The sequence below is a fragment of the Pseudorasbora parva genome, chromosome 13, assembly GCF_024679245.1.
Source record: "Pseudorasbora parva isolate DD20220531a chromosome 13, ASM2467924v1, whole genome shotgun sequence".
Taxonomy (NCBI): Eukaryota; Metazoa; Chordata; class Actinopteri; order Cypriniformes; family Gobionidae; genus Pseudorasbora; species Pseudorasbora parva.
In genome coordinates this window covers 39089300-39103286 of record NC_090184.1, presented here as the reverse complement: position 1 = coordinate 39103286, position 13987 = coordinate 39089300, and the positions used below count along the sequence as shown (strand labels likewise).

Here is a 13987-nt window from a genome sequence, read left to right as displayed (position 1 = left end):
TGACACCTTTCTATTAGAACCAGCATTAACTTCTTGAGCTACAGTAGCTTGTCTTGTTTGATTGGACCACACAGGCCAGCCTTCACTCATGACCTCGTCGCCGGTTCACTACTGTCCCTTCCTTGGACCACTTTTGATAGATACTGACCACTGCAGACCAGGAACATCTCACAAGAGCAAATCCTTAACCTTGCCAAATACTTGCAGGTTGTTATTTTCCTGCACAAACTTTTGAGTGATTGTTTGAGGAGTCACATCACTCCCACACACACTAACAAGTTCAGCTTCTGAATGAGAGCATGATGATCTAATATCCAGTAAAAGGGCTTGGGATAAACCATAAACCAGATATATTCTTATCTGCCTAATGAGGGTATAACACTACTGATTGTAAGAGAATAAGATGCTGATATTCTCACACCACAAGAGGAGTTTCATTAAGGGGACTCACCTGTGTAACCATGGAGAGATCTATAATGAAGCATAATAAACAGCAGATCGCCACAGCGATTTCACGCTGATAGCGCATGTAATACTTTCCAGGGCAAAGATCAAGAATGCCAGTTACGAAACCCTCCACACCAACAAACTGGGGAGAAAAAAAGTCAGTCAGATGTGTTATTCATAGATTTTCTTTAAGACTCAAAACATGGAAAAATGTTTAAAAAAAAATTCTAACTGTAAAATTTCGTTTTTATTTCAGTTAACAATTTTTTAAATGGTTTTACTTTAAGTTTATTATGATAACCCTGATTCATGGAAGATATTTACTAAAAAAAAAAGCAACTGCCACTGAGATTATTATTTATATTACTATTAATATTATTTTAATAATTATAGTGTTATATAATTATTTTAAATATTTTATATATATTTAAAAATAAAGTCAGTGGCAAAAAATATTGATCTGATTGTAATAATTATTATTATTATGGTAATAATATAGTTTTACTTGGATAATATGTTTGTCATTATTTTAAAAGTGGTAAACAAAATACATGTCCATCAATTTAATAATGTGATTTTACATTTGGAGAATTGATCAAATTCATTTCGTACCTTGGCTATTAATATCATGAAACAGCAACACACATCAACTTTGAGATGTTTCCATGTGAACTGAACTGACCTGACTGTCCAGTCCTAGCAGTAGCAGCATGATAAAGAACAGGGCAGCCCACACCGGAGCCACGGGCATCAGAGAAATGGCTTTAGGGTACGCTATGAACGCCAAACCGGGTCCTGCAGGGAGAAGAGAAACATGAGAGACGCGTCACCACGGGCTACAGGCCGCCCGCAACTCAGACACACATACACACGTACAGCACCAACGGAACAGAGAGACAGAACTGAATAAAAGAGAAAGAGAGAGTATGAGAGATAGAAGCACCTGGATGAGGTGAAACGAAGTGATAGCTTGTGAAAAAAAGGGACGGAGGGATATAGTTTTTTTCGTGTCTTTTTCTTTTAATATAGTTTTTTTGTTTTACTGCTCCTCTAGCTTGAAGACAGATTTCAATTAGACATTTAGTGGTTATTAATGTCTAGCATTTCAGTTTAATGCTTTTGATTGGAGATGAACAGTAATGTAGTGTAGGCAGTGTCTCATTAGAGGCCTGTGAGTGCTTGTTAGCATCGTGGGCGTCTAAATCTATCAGCGTCATTAGTCATCTGCTATAATACTGGTAAGTATCACAGCACACACATTTACAATACGGTTAGTTTATGGTCAGACAAATTTAAAAAGCTGGTTAAGTACAAATTTGAGTTTGTCATCTGACACATTTCTAATTTGTGTGTCCTAAAATATAAAGGGACACAAAAAATGAATAAATGTAAATGTACACTAAACTGAGCTGGTAAACAAATGTCATGAATGTCTGCATTTTGGTCTAAAATTAGAAGAACAGAAGTAATCATATTGTACACTTATTATTTATAATGTAAGACTTCTATGTTTGAGCCCTCTTTGCATGTAAAAAGAGATGCAAAGTTTCTACACTTATTTCCAATATGGATTTTAGCTGCTCCATCCATCAAAAACAGCCTCTTTGCAAAGCCTGAAGTACACTGACAAATTCATAAAGCATTTTGTACTGAAAAATGTATAGATTTCTAAAACATTTTGATCAGTTAAGGTTGCTGATTGGTAATGTTGAGATTCTTCTGCTATACGATAGAAGAGCACATGGTTTAACATGTTTTCTATATATTTTATTTGAGATAGCTCATTAGGTTTTTGGGAATATTATATCGTACTGTCATTATTAGGTTTTTATGACCGGATGTGCCATAAAGTGTAATTGATGTGTCAGTTGTGTTCGATGTAACTTGTCATATTATTATTATTATATAACCCCTTTAAGTGCAGAGGTGGGATATTCATGCATTGTCAGCGATCTATTGCCAACGACTGTTTTTACATGACTTTCCAACAAATATGCGCCTGTCATGATCATGAATTCTGTGTGGACAATTAAAGGAGCTATATGCAATAATCGCTTTTTGTATTGCCATTTGCCAAAGCTTGCAACAAAACCTAAAAAACCTCCCAGCTTATCTCTGAAAGCCACATTTTTATTTGAAAGACTCAAGAAAGACTTGTGACGTTTACGTGCACCCCCGAGAGCCTCTCTTACGTTTAATGACACATGAAACTAATGCTTATATAATGTTCAGGACAATACCAAAAGAACCACTGTACTGTAATGTCAATGTGTCGCGCAAAGAAAACTATAGTCTCACATAGCCAGATCTACAGGGCTTGACTATAAGGACTGCCCCAGCGCCAGTCTAAAAAAAGACGCTCAGGACAGCTGATGTTAGTACACGTTTTTAAGTCTGATCAATTTAAACAAGCGATATTTAACCATTCAAATATAAACCCAAGAAGCCACGAAAGAGAACTCTGTGAGAACGCTGTGAGTCTCTGCGTTCTCTGTGCGCGCACGGAAAACAGCTCGCGGGTCCTGAACTGAGCTCTCTTTCGCGTCTTGCGCTTGAAACGACAAAAGGCCCATCTTGGCGAGTATTCACAGAAAACTATCGGTTATGTGTTGAATGTAAACAGAAAGAAAATGCATGTGTAACCGTTTATTGGATCCATGTATTTGGTCTTAAAGGGACAGCAGCCTAATATTCCTGCTGTGTTTTTAATGTTAATAAAACAACAAAAGCCAAAGAAAATCATTCACTGCTCTTGACTGAATAACTTTTGTAACTTTAACAAGGATTAGGTGATTTTTAAAAATGTAATACATTTTGTGATTTGATTATTCAATTTCTATACCTAGACTTGCCTGAAAACCTTAAAGCACTGTTTATTTATTTTCGTCGTTGTTTATCTGCTGTGTTTATTTGAGCTGTTGCTTATAATATGTTCATTTGCTCTTATTTTACTTTATATTAGTTACTAGTTAGGCTAGTTTTTTTCTGGGGTAACGAATATGAATCAATCGAGAAGTGTTAAACGGTATCAAAAATGTTGGTGGTTTATTTATTAGAATACAATGTTACATGGGTCAAAACAACAACTTTTATTTATTTATTTTTTGTGGGGCCAGTGAAAAAAAAGAGTGTCTAATATAGTCTGAAGTCTCAAATATATTTATAATCAAACTATCATAACAGTGTCGTTTTAATCAACTCATCTGTCGACAAAATGCCAGTGAATTGCATAGCTGGTGCAAAGATGTCCACATGGCTATGATCAGATGCTTTCTTAACTGCTGCTTTCTCACCGCTGTCGTTGAGTTCTGTTGCGTTCGTTTAGTTATTGAGTTAAGCGTGCAGCTATGCCAGTAAATGCCACTCTCCGCAGCGGGGGCGGCATTGGGATGTCCGTTAACAGTATATCGCTGCAAAGCTATTTCCAACTTTTTACTTCTAAGTGAAGAAGAAAAAAAGAACTTATCACTGAGTATATTGAGGCCTCGAATCTGTGTCTCTTGTACGTTATGTGTGCGCAAGTCCGAGCGTGAGCAATAGATGCCTTAAGGGCCACTGGTGTCGTTTCTGATTTCTAAATATAGCCCCTTTAATTGTCATTCAAATAATTGGGATTAACACTTTAATTCGGTTGTGTTCATGCCACTTACTTAAGTGTAAGCCTACTATGTTATTGTTTTACTTGGAATCATATATATAATACAATAATAATATTATAATAATAAAAATAACCTATGCCTATATAATATAATATAATAACCCTCATTTAGTACGAGACCTTTGCTCTCTTTGTTTTCTTTAATAATGTTTTTATTTATTTATTCTTTGGCAAAATGTGATTGAAATTTATACTGCACAGTGACTGTGGTTATCTCAAATAACTTGGATTAGATGGAATAACCACGATTAGATGATTAATCAGTAATTGCGGCAGCCCTAACAACAAATGTTACTTTTTTTTTTAAATAGGATGGCTGATAAATGTAATCACGATACAGGGAAATTTAATGGAAATACAAGGTGAAGAGCCAGAAGAAGGATGTGTCTTACAGTAACGTCAAGTGACTGTTCTATGAGATTGAACACTGAACTGCACTGACAGAAGTTTGGAGAATGTTAGTGCTAGACATTGGCATGTTTCTATTGTGTTGGGGTTAAAACAGACTGAGTTTACAGCTTTTCCACACTTTGGCTTCGTCTCTCAAGATGGATGACCCTAATTGTGAAATGACGCTAGGCTAGGCTGTGCATGTCAGGCCTGCCTGTGTCGGCAGACTCTCGTAGGTGCTGACTTTAGGGCTGGGCTGTAGTAGTGGTGTAAATGCTAACATTAGATATCAGAGGTTTACCTGCGTTGGCAGACTGCTCCAGGACCCCTCTTGAAATCGAGATGTGCACATCTCAAGAGGCAAAGTTCCTGGTTAAATAATCCTTAAATTAATACTTAAATAAAGCCAAAATATAGATATAGAGATATAAATGAATATATATGAATCACAAGATATATATACGGGACTGAAGACAATCAAGGAAAACTAGTCAAAGCATCAAATTTATGACGGGGAATCTGGTTCGCATTCTAACTGTAACTGTCATCCGATTGTGTGCTGCAGGAAAATGAAAAATAAGAAAAAGCCACAAACAATGTGTCAATGGTTTCCTTCTCAAAGTTGTCTGGAAGTACAGCACATCACAACCCACTCGGACATCACAACACAAGCCGACTGACACAGAAAGTCTTTTTAGACCTCAGGATCTGTCTCTAAACATCACACTGACACAGACGACACACTAGAAGACAAGGACCAACACACACGCAGATGAGCTTTCACGCACTCTCACTCATTCTTACAGATGCACATTCAAAACATGTCTGTGTGTGTGTGTGTGTTAGGGCTGTCAACAAATATTCTAAATTCGAATATATTAGAATAGTAAAAAAACAAAAAACAAATTCGAAGGTGAAAATTAATATTCGGGAAAAAAAGGTGGAGAAAAACGCCTGCGGTAGTAGAGGCGTGGCTGTCTGCTTTGCGAGTGAGCGCGCTCATGGGGTTCAGGGACAGGTCACAGGAGTCGCACTGTCAGGCTCAGCGTCAATGCTTGCAGAGATGGCAGAAAATGCAGAGCCCAACTCGAACGCGGCAGAGAAAGCCATTTTAACCTTCCAAAATCTAAAAGGCCATGTCTGGAAGTACGTTGGATTTTGGTCGGTAGGAGGTAAAATTGTTGAGCCGCAAGATAAAGTTATATGCAAGCTCTAAGATACAGTTAGCACACCATGCCTCATTTTATTTAACATTAAACAGAAACATTACTAAAGTGTATGCTACTGTACTGACTGAAGAGATGTTGCATGAATAAAGGATGAATGCACTGCTAACACTGGTTTGATTATTTATCGCTTCGTGTCATGGAAAAGCTCCGTGTTTACCACAGTACTTGCACAGCTCCCTCAATATGCTGTAAAACTTAAATTAATATTAATCATATTTGTTTCAATCACTGAATGAAGCCTGCTATATTTGGGACAAGAGTCGCGACCTTAAAGGTCCCATGGCAAGGATTTTTCTATTATTTTATAATATTTCCTGAGGTGTACTTATATTGTTAATATGGATTTTACATAAAAAAATGTCATCATTTAGAAATAAAAGGCTTTTTTTCTATACTGATATTAGTCCTCTGGCTTGAATGCTCTAATCGTTTTAGTCACTGGCTTGATTCACTGATGCCTCAAGACGGCCAGCGGTAGGACTGACAGTATTAAACGATTTAGAAACAAAGTCTGAACGTGAATGATTACACATCAGGAATCACTGATCCCAGATCAGGCATTAATGAACACTGTTACCCACTGTTTGTAGCGGTGCTGTCGAATCCATATGATAAAGCCAGTGCTGTGCTGACATCCACTGATAAACTGAATCCATTCTCTACTAATTCTCTGGGCGGGTAAAGCAGGGGAAGGGGAGGAAACCTTTCCTGGTATGACGTCATAACTGGAGAATTCAAGATCAGCTCGTCTGGGCTCTCAGTTTCTCAAAGGCAGAGAAAGACAGCCTGAACTCGTTTTACACCGATCAAAATATCTAGCCACTTGGGGACAACATTGAGGCTAGGGGAACTCATATTAATGTTGAAAAACCTCATAAAATAAAAATGTCATGCCACTGGACCTTTTTAAATTTCTTGCACAAAACTCTTGATTAGCTCAAAGTTTGATTATTTAAACCGTTATACTCAGAGAGAGCGTGAGCTGAGGGAGAGAGAGAGTGAGGTCTGCGGTCTTGGCCATTAGAAGATTTATTTGTTTTTGTGTAAGTGATACGTTGTCAAATATGTTTAAACTTAAATGGACTAGCTTGAGAGATAATAAGTCAAATTTGAGCATTTAATATTCAAATATTTAAACAAAAATAATGAATGAAATTCGAATGGGATATGGAGGAAGATTGACAGCTCTAGTGTGTGTGTGTGTGTGTGTGTGTCTGTGCGTTCTCGATGTATTTTTAAAGGTGTCACTTTTTTGTGGTTTCTGATTCCTGAAATTCAAATCACTAAACTGAACGTAATAATGACACTATGATTTTTTTTAGAGCTGCTTTACAGATGAAATGATATTTGTTTCACAAATGAACAACTTTGTAACATTAAGGGCCAAGTTTACTAAACGCCAAATTAGCATGAGCGCAACTCCAAATAAACGCAGCTGGGAGTGTAAAGTTCTACGTGTGTTCTACTGACGACACGCAAATGAAAGAACACAGACGCGGCCGGATCATTTTCATAACGACCAACACAATCTACCAAGAGCAGCGCAAATTACTGTCTGGTTTAAGACCTTTTTTGGGGCGATTGAATGATGATGCAATATTGGGCCCACGGGTGGGGCGCGGAGTTGAATTGATTAAATACTTTCCTCCCATAAATTTTGCATCTGAAATGGAAACATCTAAAATGCATTTGCAATAGTGTTTTTCACAAATCTTTCCCTGTGTTTTTTTTAGTAAATCCTGACATTAGTTTTTTAACGCCAAAAGAGGGTTTGTGCTGGTGCAAGCTGTTAGTAAATCTGGCCCCAAGGTTGCATGTCCACCAAAGTGAGAACGATATACTAGTAACACTTCCGCGGATATTCCATATCATATGGGAAAAAAAGCGGCACTGCTGAAAATGCCTAGTTGTGGGCACTTGAAAGCGTTTTGGCAGTGCAGCAGTGTTGTTTTCTTTTTTCTTTAAGTTGAGACACTTTGCTATGATACGGAATATCCACAGAAGTGTTACTAATATCCAAGCAGCATGCTCCCGCGGTCTTTCTTGAAGCCAATACGGAAGTAATTCCTTGCAAAACTGCAATTCCTCGACAGACTCCAGAAGGGAGCAAAATCTCATTGAGCCCCATGTTAAAATGCCCAACTTTACAGCAGAAAAAAACATGTTTACAGCCTGGTACAAATTGTGGTTTTGGTCTATACGGCTAATTTGGACCTTCATGACAACTGTGAGGGGAGTGAATTTTGTTGAAATTTGTTTACGTCAAAAGCCTTAAAGTTCTGCATAATTAAGGGTTTGGTTACTTTGTGAGTGGCAGGTGGATAGCCATTTATCCGCCGTCTATAGTCATTGCGTTGCATAAGCTCCGCCCACATCCCGCCTCTTTGCCCATTTTATGTTATCCGGGCGTGGCGCGTTGCCAAGATCGCGACGGCCAGCTCGGCTCTACTTTGCGCTTCAGAACGGCTCATCAGAATCCTATGATTGACGTCACGGACACTACGTCCATTTTGTTTTTTACAGTCTATGCTAATATCTCATTTCACAGAGAGTTGGTTTCTGTATTGTTTCTATATAATCCTGACACACTGTAAAGTATTTGCTCTGGCTCTTGTTTTAAATCATTTTGTTTCGTTATTATGCACGTTTTCATCTGTTGACGTTGTACAAGCAGAATGTGGCATTTGTCCCACCCCTCCTCCACTGTGATTGGACGGCTGGGTAAAGCGTGACAGTATGAGCGCTGCGTTTTACTCAAATTTGAACATTCTTCAATTCTTAGCATTCAGTAAAAAATGCAGAACACTTATCACTTGAGCATGGAATAGGCACTCAGCGTCTTGTCACGCTCATGGCGTTTTAAAAATGCGGCGCTCCCATTCATAACAATTGGAAAAATACGCCAGCCGCCTTAAAAACACACTTTGGGGACACACAACCTAAAAACTCTTATTTTGTAGTTTATTACAGGAGCTATGCTTCTATCTAAAAATGCTCATTTAACTTATTGCGGATTTAAGAGAACAAAACCATCACTTCCTGTGAAATTAGTGCAGAATATCAGTAATAACAATGGAAGTTCCTACAATCAGGGAGGCATCTGTTTTGTCTTTCGTCACACATCATAAATGATTTGCGCCTCAGAGCGTGCAGACGAAACACAATAAATGCTCTCACGTTATCTTGCGTTCGGATGCCTGATGTTTGGGAACGCAATCATGTGAGACGCTTCTGGGAGGTCATTATACCAAATCATTCTGAGGACAGACTTTGGCTCAGGCATTTCAGAATGATCTAACCAACATTTGTGATGCTGTGCAATGAAACCAATCGCTGGTTAGTCCAGTTATCCAATCACATCCTCTGTTGAGGCAAAGTCATGTAAGTATTTTATTTTAATGTGCGTGTCTTCTTATTGGATAAAAAAGTAACTGTCTCAGTTGAGCATTTTTAGGATATATGTGCATCTTGGCGTTTCCATCCAGCATTTTTTTTGATTCGCTAACCCAAAATTTGCATAAAAATAGGTGGATGGAAACATTGTGAAGCTACTACATAATTTTGACTTGACTTGATTTAAAATCCATCTCTCCCATGTGTTTAAACCAGCCATGACTGTTATAGTACCAGTACAGACTACAGATTAGCACTTAATTTTGGTACCCCGGTGGCGGATCTGTCAGATGTTGAGTTCAAAACATCAATATGACCATAAAAAGAAACTTGTGTTTACTTCACTGAGAAGAAATCACAAGCTACATTCAATGTAATTTAATATTTGCATTAAACTTAACCTGGCATCATGAAAAGCCTAGTGAAAAGAGCAAGGACATGATCCTTCACATGTTTAATTTGACCCCTTTAAAACATGCAGTACACTGGTATGATATCACCAACATGTTGAAGCCACGATCCTATGAAAATTCATTAAATTCAAGGACGTGAGGGTCATTTTGTATAAAGTCAGTGGAATCTTGCCAGGTCATTTAAAAATATTATCACTTCATACTCATTTAGTCTCGCTGCCTACCATCTCTCCTTCAGGCCAAGAACATGCTGTCCTTTACTGAGCCTCAACAAACCAGCGCACTGCGTCTGTGCCGCCGCAAGCTCAAACTGATTTTGAAATGACAGTACTAATTTAACATGCAGGGGAAAGAGTAATACCATTAACACAAAATGGAGCTCAGCAGCAATTGAAAAGCTGTACAATTTTAACCCAGGACAACTGAGGTTTATAAGGGAAAAGAACAGTCTTATATTTCTTCATATGCTTAAGAGTTTTAACTATTTAATTTTGTATTCTGGTGCTAACTTTGGTTCAAATCAATGTCATTATTTAAATGTCATGCCCAAAGACAATATGATATTTCTTTTTACTGATCAAAAATCCTGTTAAATGCACATGCATGCAGATGATGATTACCAGGTTGTGTTTTTATTTATTTATTTTTTTAAGATAAATAATAGTATATCAATAGGGTTACCAGATTTCTTATGGTGGAATACGGGAGGGGATGGACAGACGCAAAATAATGAAATAATATATATATATATATATATATATATATATATATTATTTTTTTATTATTATTATTATTATTATTTTTTTTTTACAGGTTTATTAACATGTATACATTTATTTAACATCTTCTGTTGTTTGATTAACATTAATGACCCAGACAGGTATTTTAGGCTGCTGTCACTTTAAGACTGAATGCTAGGATCTAATTTTCTGACACACATAATGGGCATTTTAACAACTGTGTCTGTATTTGACCATTCAGGTGCGTAGAGAACTGGATTTGGGATTGTGTGCTGTATGAGATTGTGCTTCTGGTGTCTCATTCAACGCGATACTACATTGAGTTTTTTTGCACATTTTTCAGGGCATAATTAATTGATAAACTCCTTGTTCGAGATCCTTGTTAAATGTACACACGCGCTTCTTTGGGTCTGATATGATCTGCTCCATGCTTTCTAATATCCCACCTGCATGTGATTGTGATTGGATGATGATTTTGTTCTCCAAAATATACTATGATGAGTGGCTACCTTTGATTAGGCTCTCGCGCAGCAGAAGACTGCTACTCTACTTTTATACAGCATTGAAACTATTTTAACTTAGTAACTGTCACAAATAATTCCCATTGAACAGAAATGCACTGAAATAAGTGAAATTTGAAGTAGAAAGATTGAAACCGAATTTTCCGAATTGTTTTTTTAGTGTTTGAAGAAGATGGCTATAATACATAAATGACCATTAACTAACCAATCTAGATTCATGATCACTCTTTGGATATCTGTTGATTTATTCTTTATGCAGCAGCTTATATGAAAATATATATGTATATATTTATGTTTTTGCTTTAAAAAAAAAAAAAAAACGACCTGAATTTAGTGCCAATTCTACAGAATGTTGTGTACAGATTATTAGTGATTACTTAATAAAAAATGAGTGATAAAAAATTATACAACAGAAGGCCAAGCCTGGTATTCACACTTTAAATGTGAAACATGTAGGCCAATGTGTTATGAGCTATACAGCGACACGTCTGCATGCGTGAGCGGCACTGAAGAGCATGCGGGGGCGTTCAGTTCATGCTGCAAACTAGATCTAGTCTGTGATGTCTATGTTTATTTCTATTATTAATGATCAGTATTTCACTGTAGGTAACAAACATAGAGATTGACTTAAAATGGCAATAAATGTCTTTGCTTTTGTGTGCGCAAATCAAGGAGTTGCATTCTGAGAATCATGTCCTCATAAAGTGTTTATGTTCATGGACGATACAGCATACAGAAAGAAGACCACGTATTGTGATAGCGAAAATTCACAAACAACACACACACACACACACACACACACACACACACACACACACACACACACGCGCCCTTCATTCAGAACAGACACATTAACATTCACGCACACACACGCACAATATCCCACCCAAAACAAAATAATGAGTGACATACAGCTGTTAATTCATGAACCATTATCTGTTATTTACCATTATAAACTTGCGCACACCAAGTATGCATACACACACAGAAACACACACATAAAACAAACTGCTAATTGTCTGCTCCCTTTCACAGTAATATGACTAAGAGCAAATAACATTGTGCATAAATATAAACATGATCTTCATTTATATTGTGCTTTCAGTGATATTGTCAAACCAACAATAAACATTTATAGTAATACAATATCTCACATATGACACTGCATTGAAATTCATTTACAATAGAATAGCATCATCATACCACATGTTCATGACTCACAAAATGCATTCATTTTCAGCAGATCATTCTTGCATTAAATATTGATGTCATAAATTATTTACAAGAACCAGCCCCAGGTCAGAAATGCATTCACTTATGTGCACTAAAAACAAGTGAAAGTGAATTATTGAATGTCTGCATTAAGATGCGTGTTGTTTCAGGCCTGGTACTAAGATCAGGGCTGGGTGGCACACACATGAATATGCTTTAAACGTATAGTTTGTCTTACTTTCCAGTATAGTACATAATCTGTCACCTGTATTGAAGTAAATACGGCAGACTCTTACCTGATTCAGCCACTTTAGAGATGTCCACACCTTGCTCGGAAGCCATGAAACCCAAGATGGAGAAGACCACAAAACCAGAAAAGAAACTGGTGCCACTATTAATAAAAGCCAGAACAAAAGCGTCCCTGAGAAGAGAAGAAGAAAACATTTACTGCAGCTCAGTTGTAGGATGTGTTTTAATGCAGGTGCCTGTATGTTTCAGTATTTGCTAGTTAATTTTGTTACACACGTGATGTACTGTATAAAATCAATCAACTATAAATGTTTTCATCTTTATGCATTAAAATGCATTCATAATATATAATAATAATTCCACCTTACAGTCAATTATCTACTCAAGGTTATACATTAAAGAGTATAATGCGTTAAATAACATGATTTCATGAGAGACATGGGGCCCTATCATACACTTGGCACAAATTCTCTCATCTGTTCGGGCATGAGGGTCTGAAAACGAGCTGTGTTCAGGCGCATTGGTATTTTGAGGCACACACAGGGACGTGTAGCAGACCAAATGTTAAAAATAAAAGAATTACAATGTAAAACATTATTATTGTGTACATAAAGATAAAAATGCCTACATGCCATAATGGATAGTCATTGCATGTATCAGAATGAAATCAAGTGGCTACTTATTTAACCAAACATGGCAATTGGTCAAAACCTTTACTGGTTTTTGCCATGGTATCCATTTAGTATCTGTATCAAGGTATTTTAGGTATCATGGTATCATATCGAAGTCATAATTTTGGTATTGTGACAAATAGTTTACAAATTTGTACCTTGTACTTTTATATTTTGTCAAGTTCCTCTTTACATTTATATTTGTATAGTACACTACTGAATGCCAAAGTTACAAGTTAAATTATATGATTTAAAGTAAAATTGTTGAAAATGATTGTGATAAATGTCAACAGATTAATCAACAAATTATTCGATAGATTAATCAATATAAAAATAGCCGTTAGTGGCAGCCCTAGTGGCAATACACATGCATTTAAACTGACTCGTCAGGTGGAGGGTGGGAGAATGAGACTCTGATTGGCTTATTGCACGTTATGCCCAAAACACACCCATGACTCATTAAAAGAATAGGGACAACCCTTTTAGACCATGTGCCAGGCCACTTTTTCCTAGCAAAAGTGGATTTCAGATCGTTAAAGGGATAGTTCACCCAAAACTGAAAGTGTGATGTTTATCTGCTTAGTAGTGTTGGGCGATATGCCTAATTTTCCAATCGTCATATCGTCAGCCTGTGAGATCGCCGATATGCGATCTTATCGCGTCGGGGCGGAGCATTCAGTGGCTTAACTTTGTTTTAAAAAGTGGGTGGGACAGTCTCACGAAAATGCGTATAGTACGAGTGTGCAATCTCGTGGAATGTATACGTCAAAATGAGCTTTGGCTTACAAATGGTAGGCTACGCAGTTTTTTGTGTGCATATGATACACACTTTATGGCGTATTATAAGGGGATGCATCTAAACACAATATAGCGTTAGTGTCCAGATTTTTCACGTGAATAAAGGCATAGATTTGCACACTTTAAATCCTCGTGTTTTTTCTCATTAAAACCGAATATCATCAGTGATTGTACATGAAGAGCAGGGACAGTTTTTGTGCATTTTGTTTAGTGATTTTACCAGAACGAATAAAAAAGTTAGATTAAAGTGCTCTGCACATGCACGA

At 37.1% G+C, this 13987-nt stretch overlaps 1 protein-coding gene across 3 annotated transcripts in view; it reads right to left on the bottom strand.

Moving 5' to 3' along the window:
* The window catches only part of slc6a8 (solute carrier family 6 member 8), a 62982-nt gene that overhangs the window by 22081 nt on the left and 26914 nt on the right, over positions 1-13987 (bottom strand). For all 3 annotated transcript variants that reach the window (XM_067414328.1, XM_067414330.1, XM_067414329.1), the window contains exons 7-9: positions 12300-12424; positions 1130-1242; positions 452-589 (exon numbers count right to left, since the gene is read on the bottom strand). In XM_067414328.1, coding sequence (XP_067270429.1) covers positions 452-589; positions 1130-1242; positions 12300-12424 — 376 coding nt within the window. The remainder of the gene's footprint in view (positions 1-451; positions 590-1129; positions 1243-12299; positions 12425-13987) is intronic.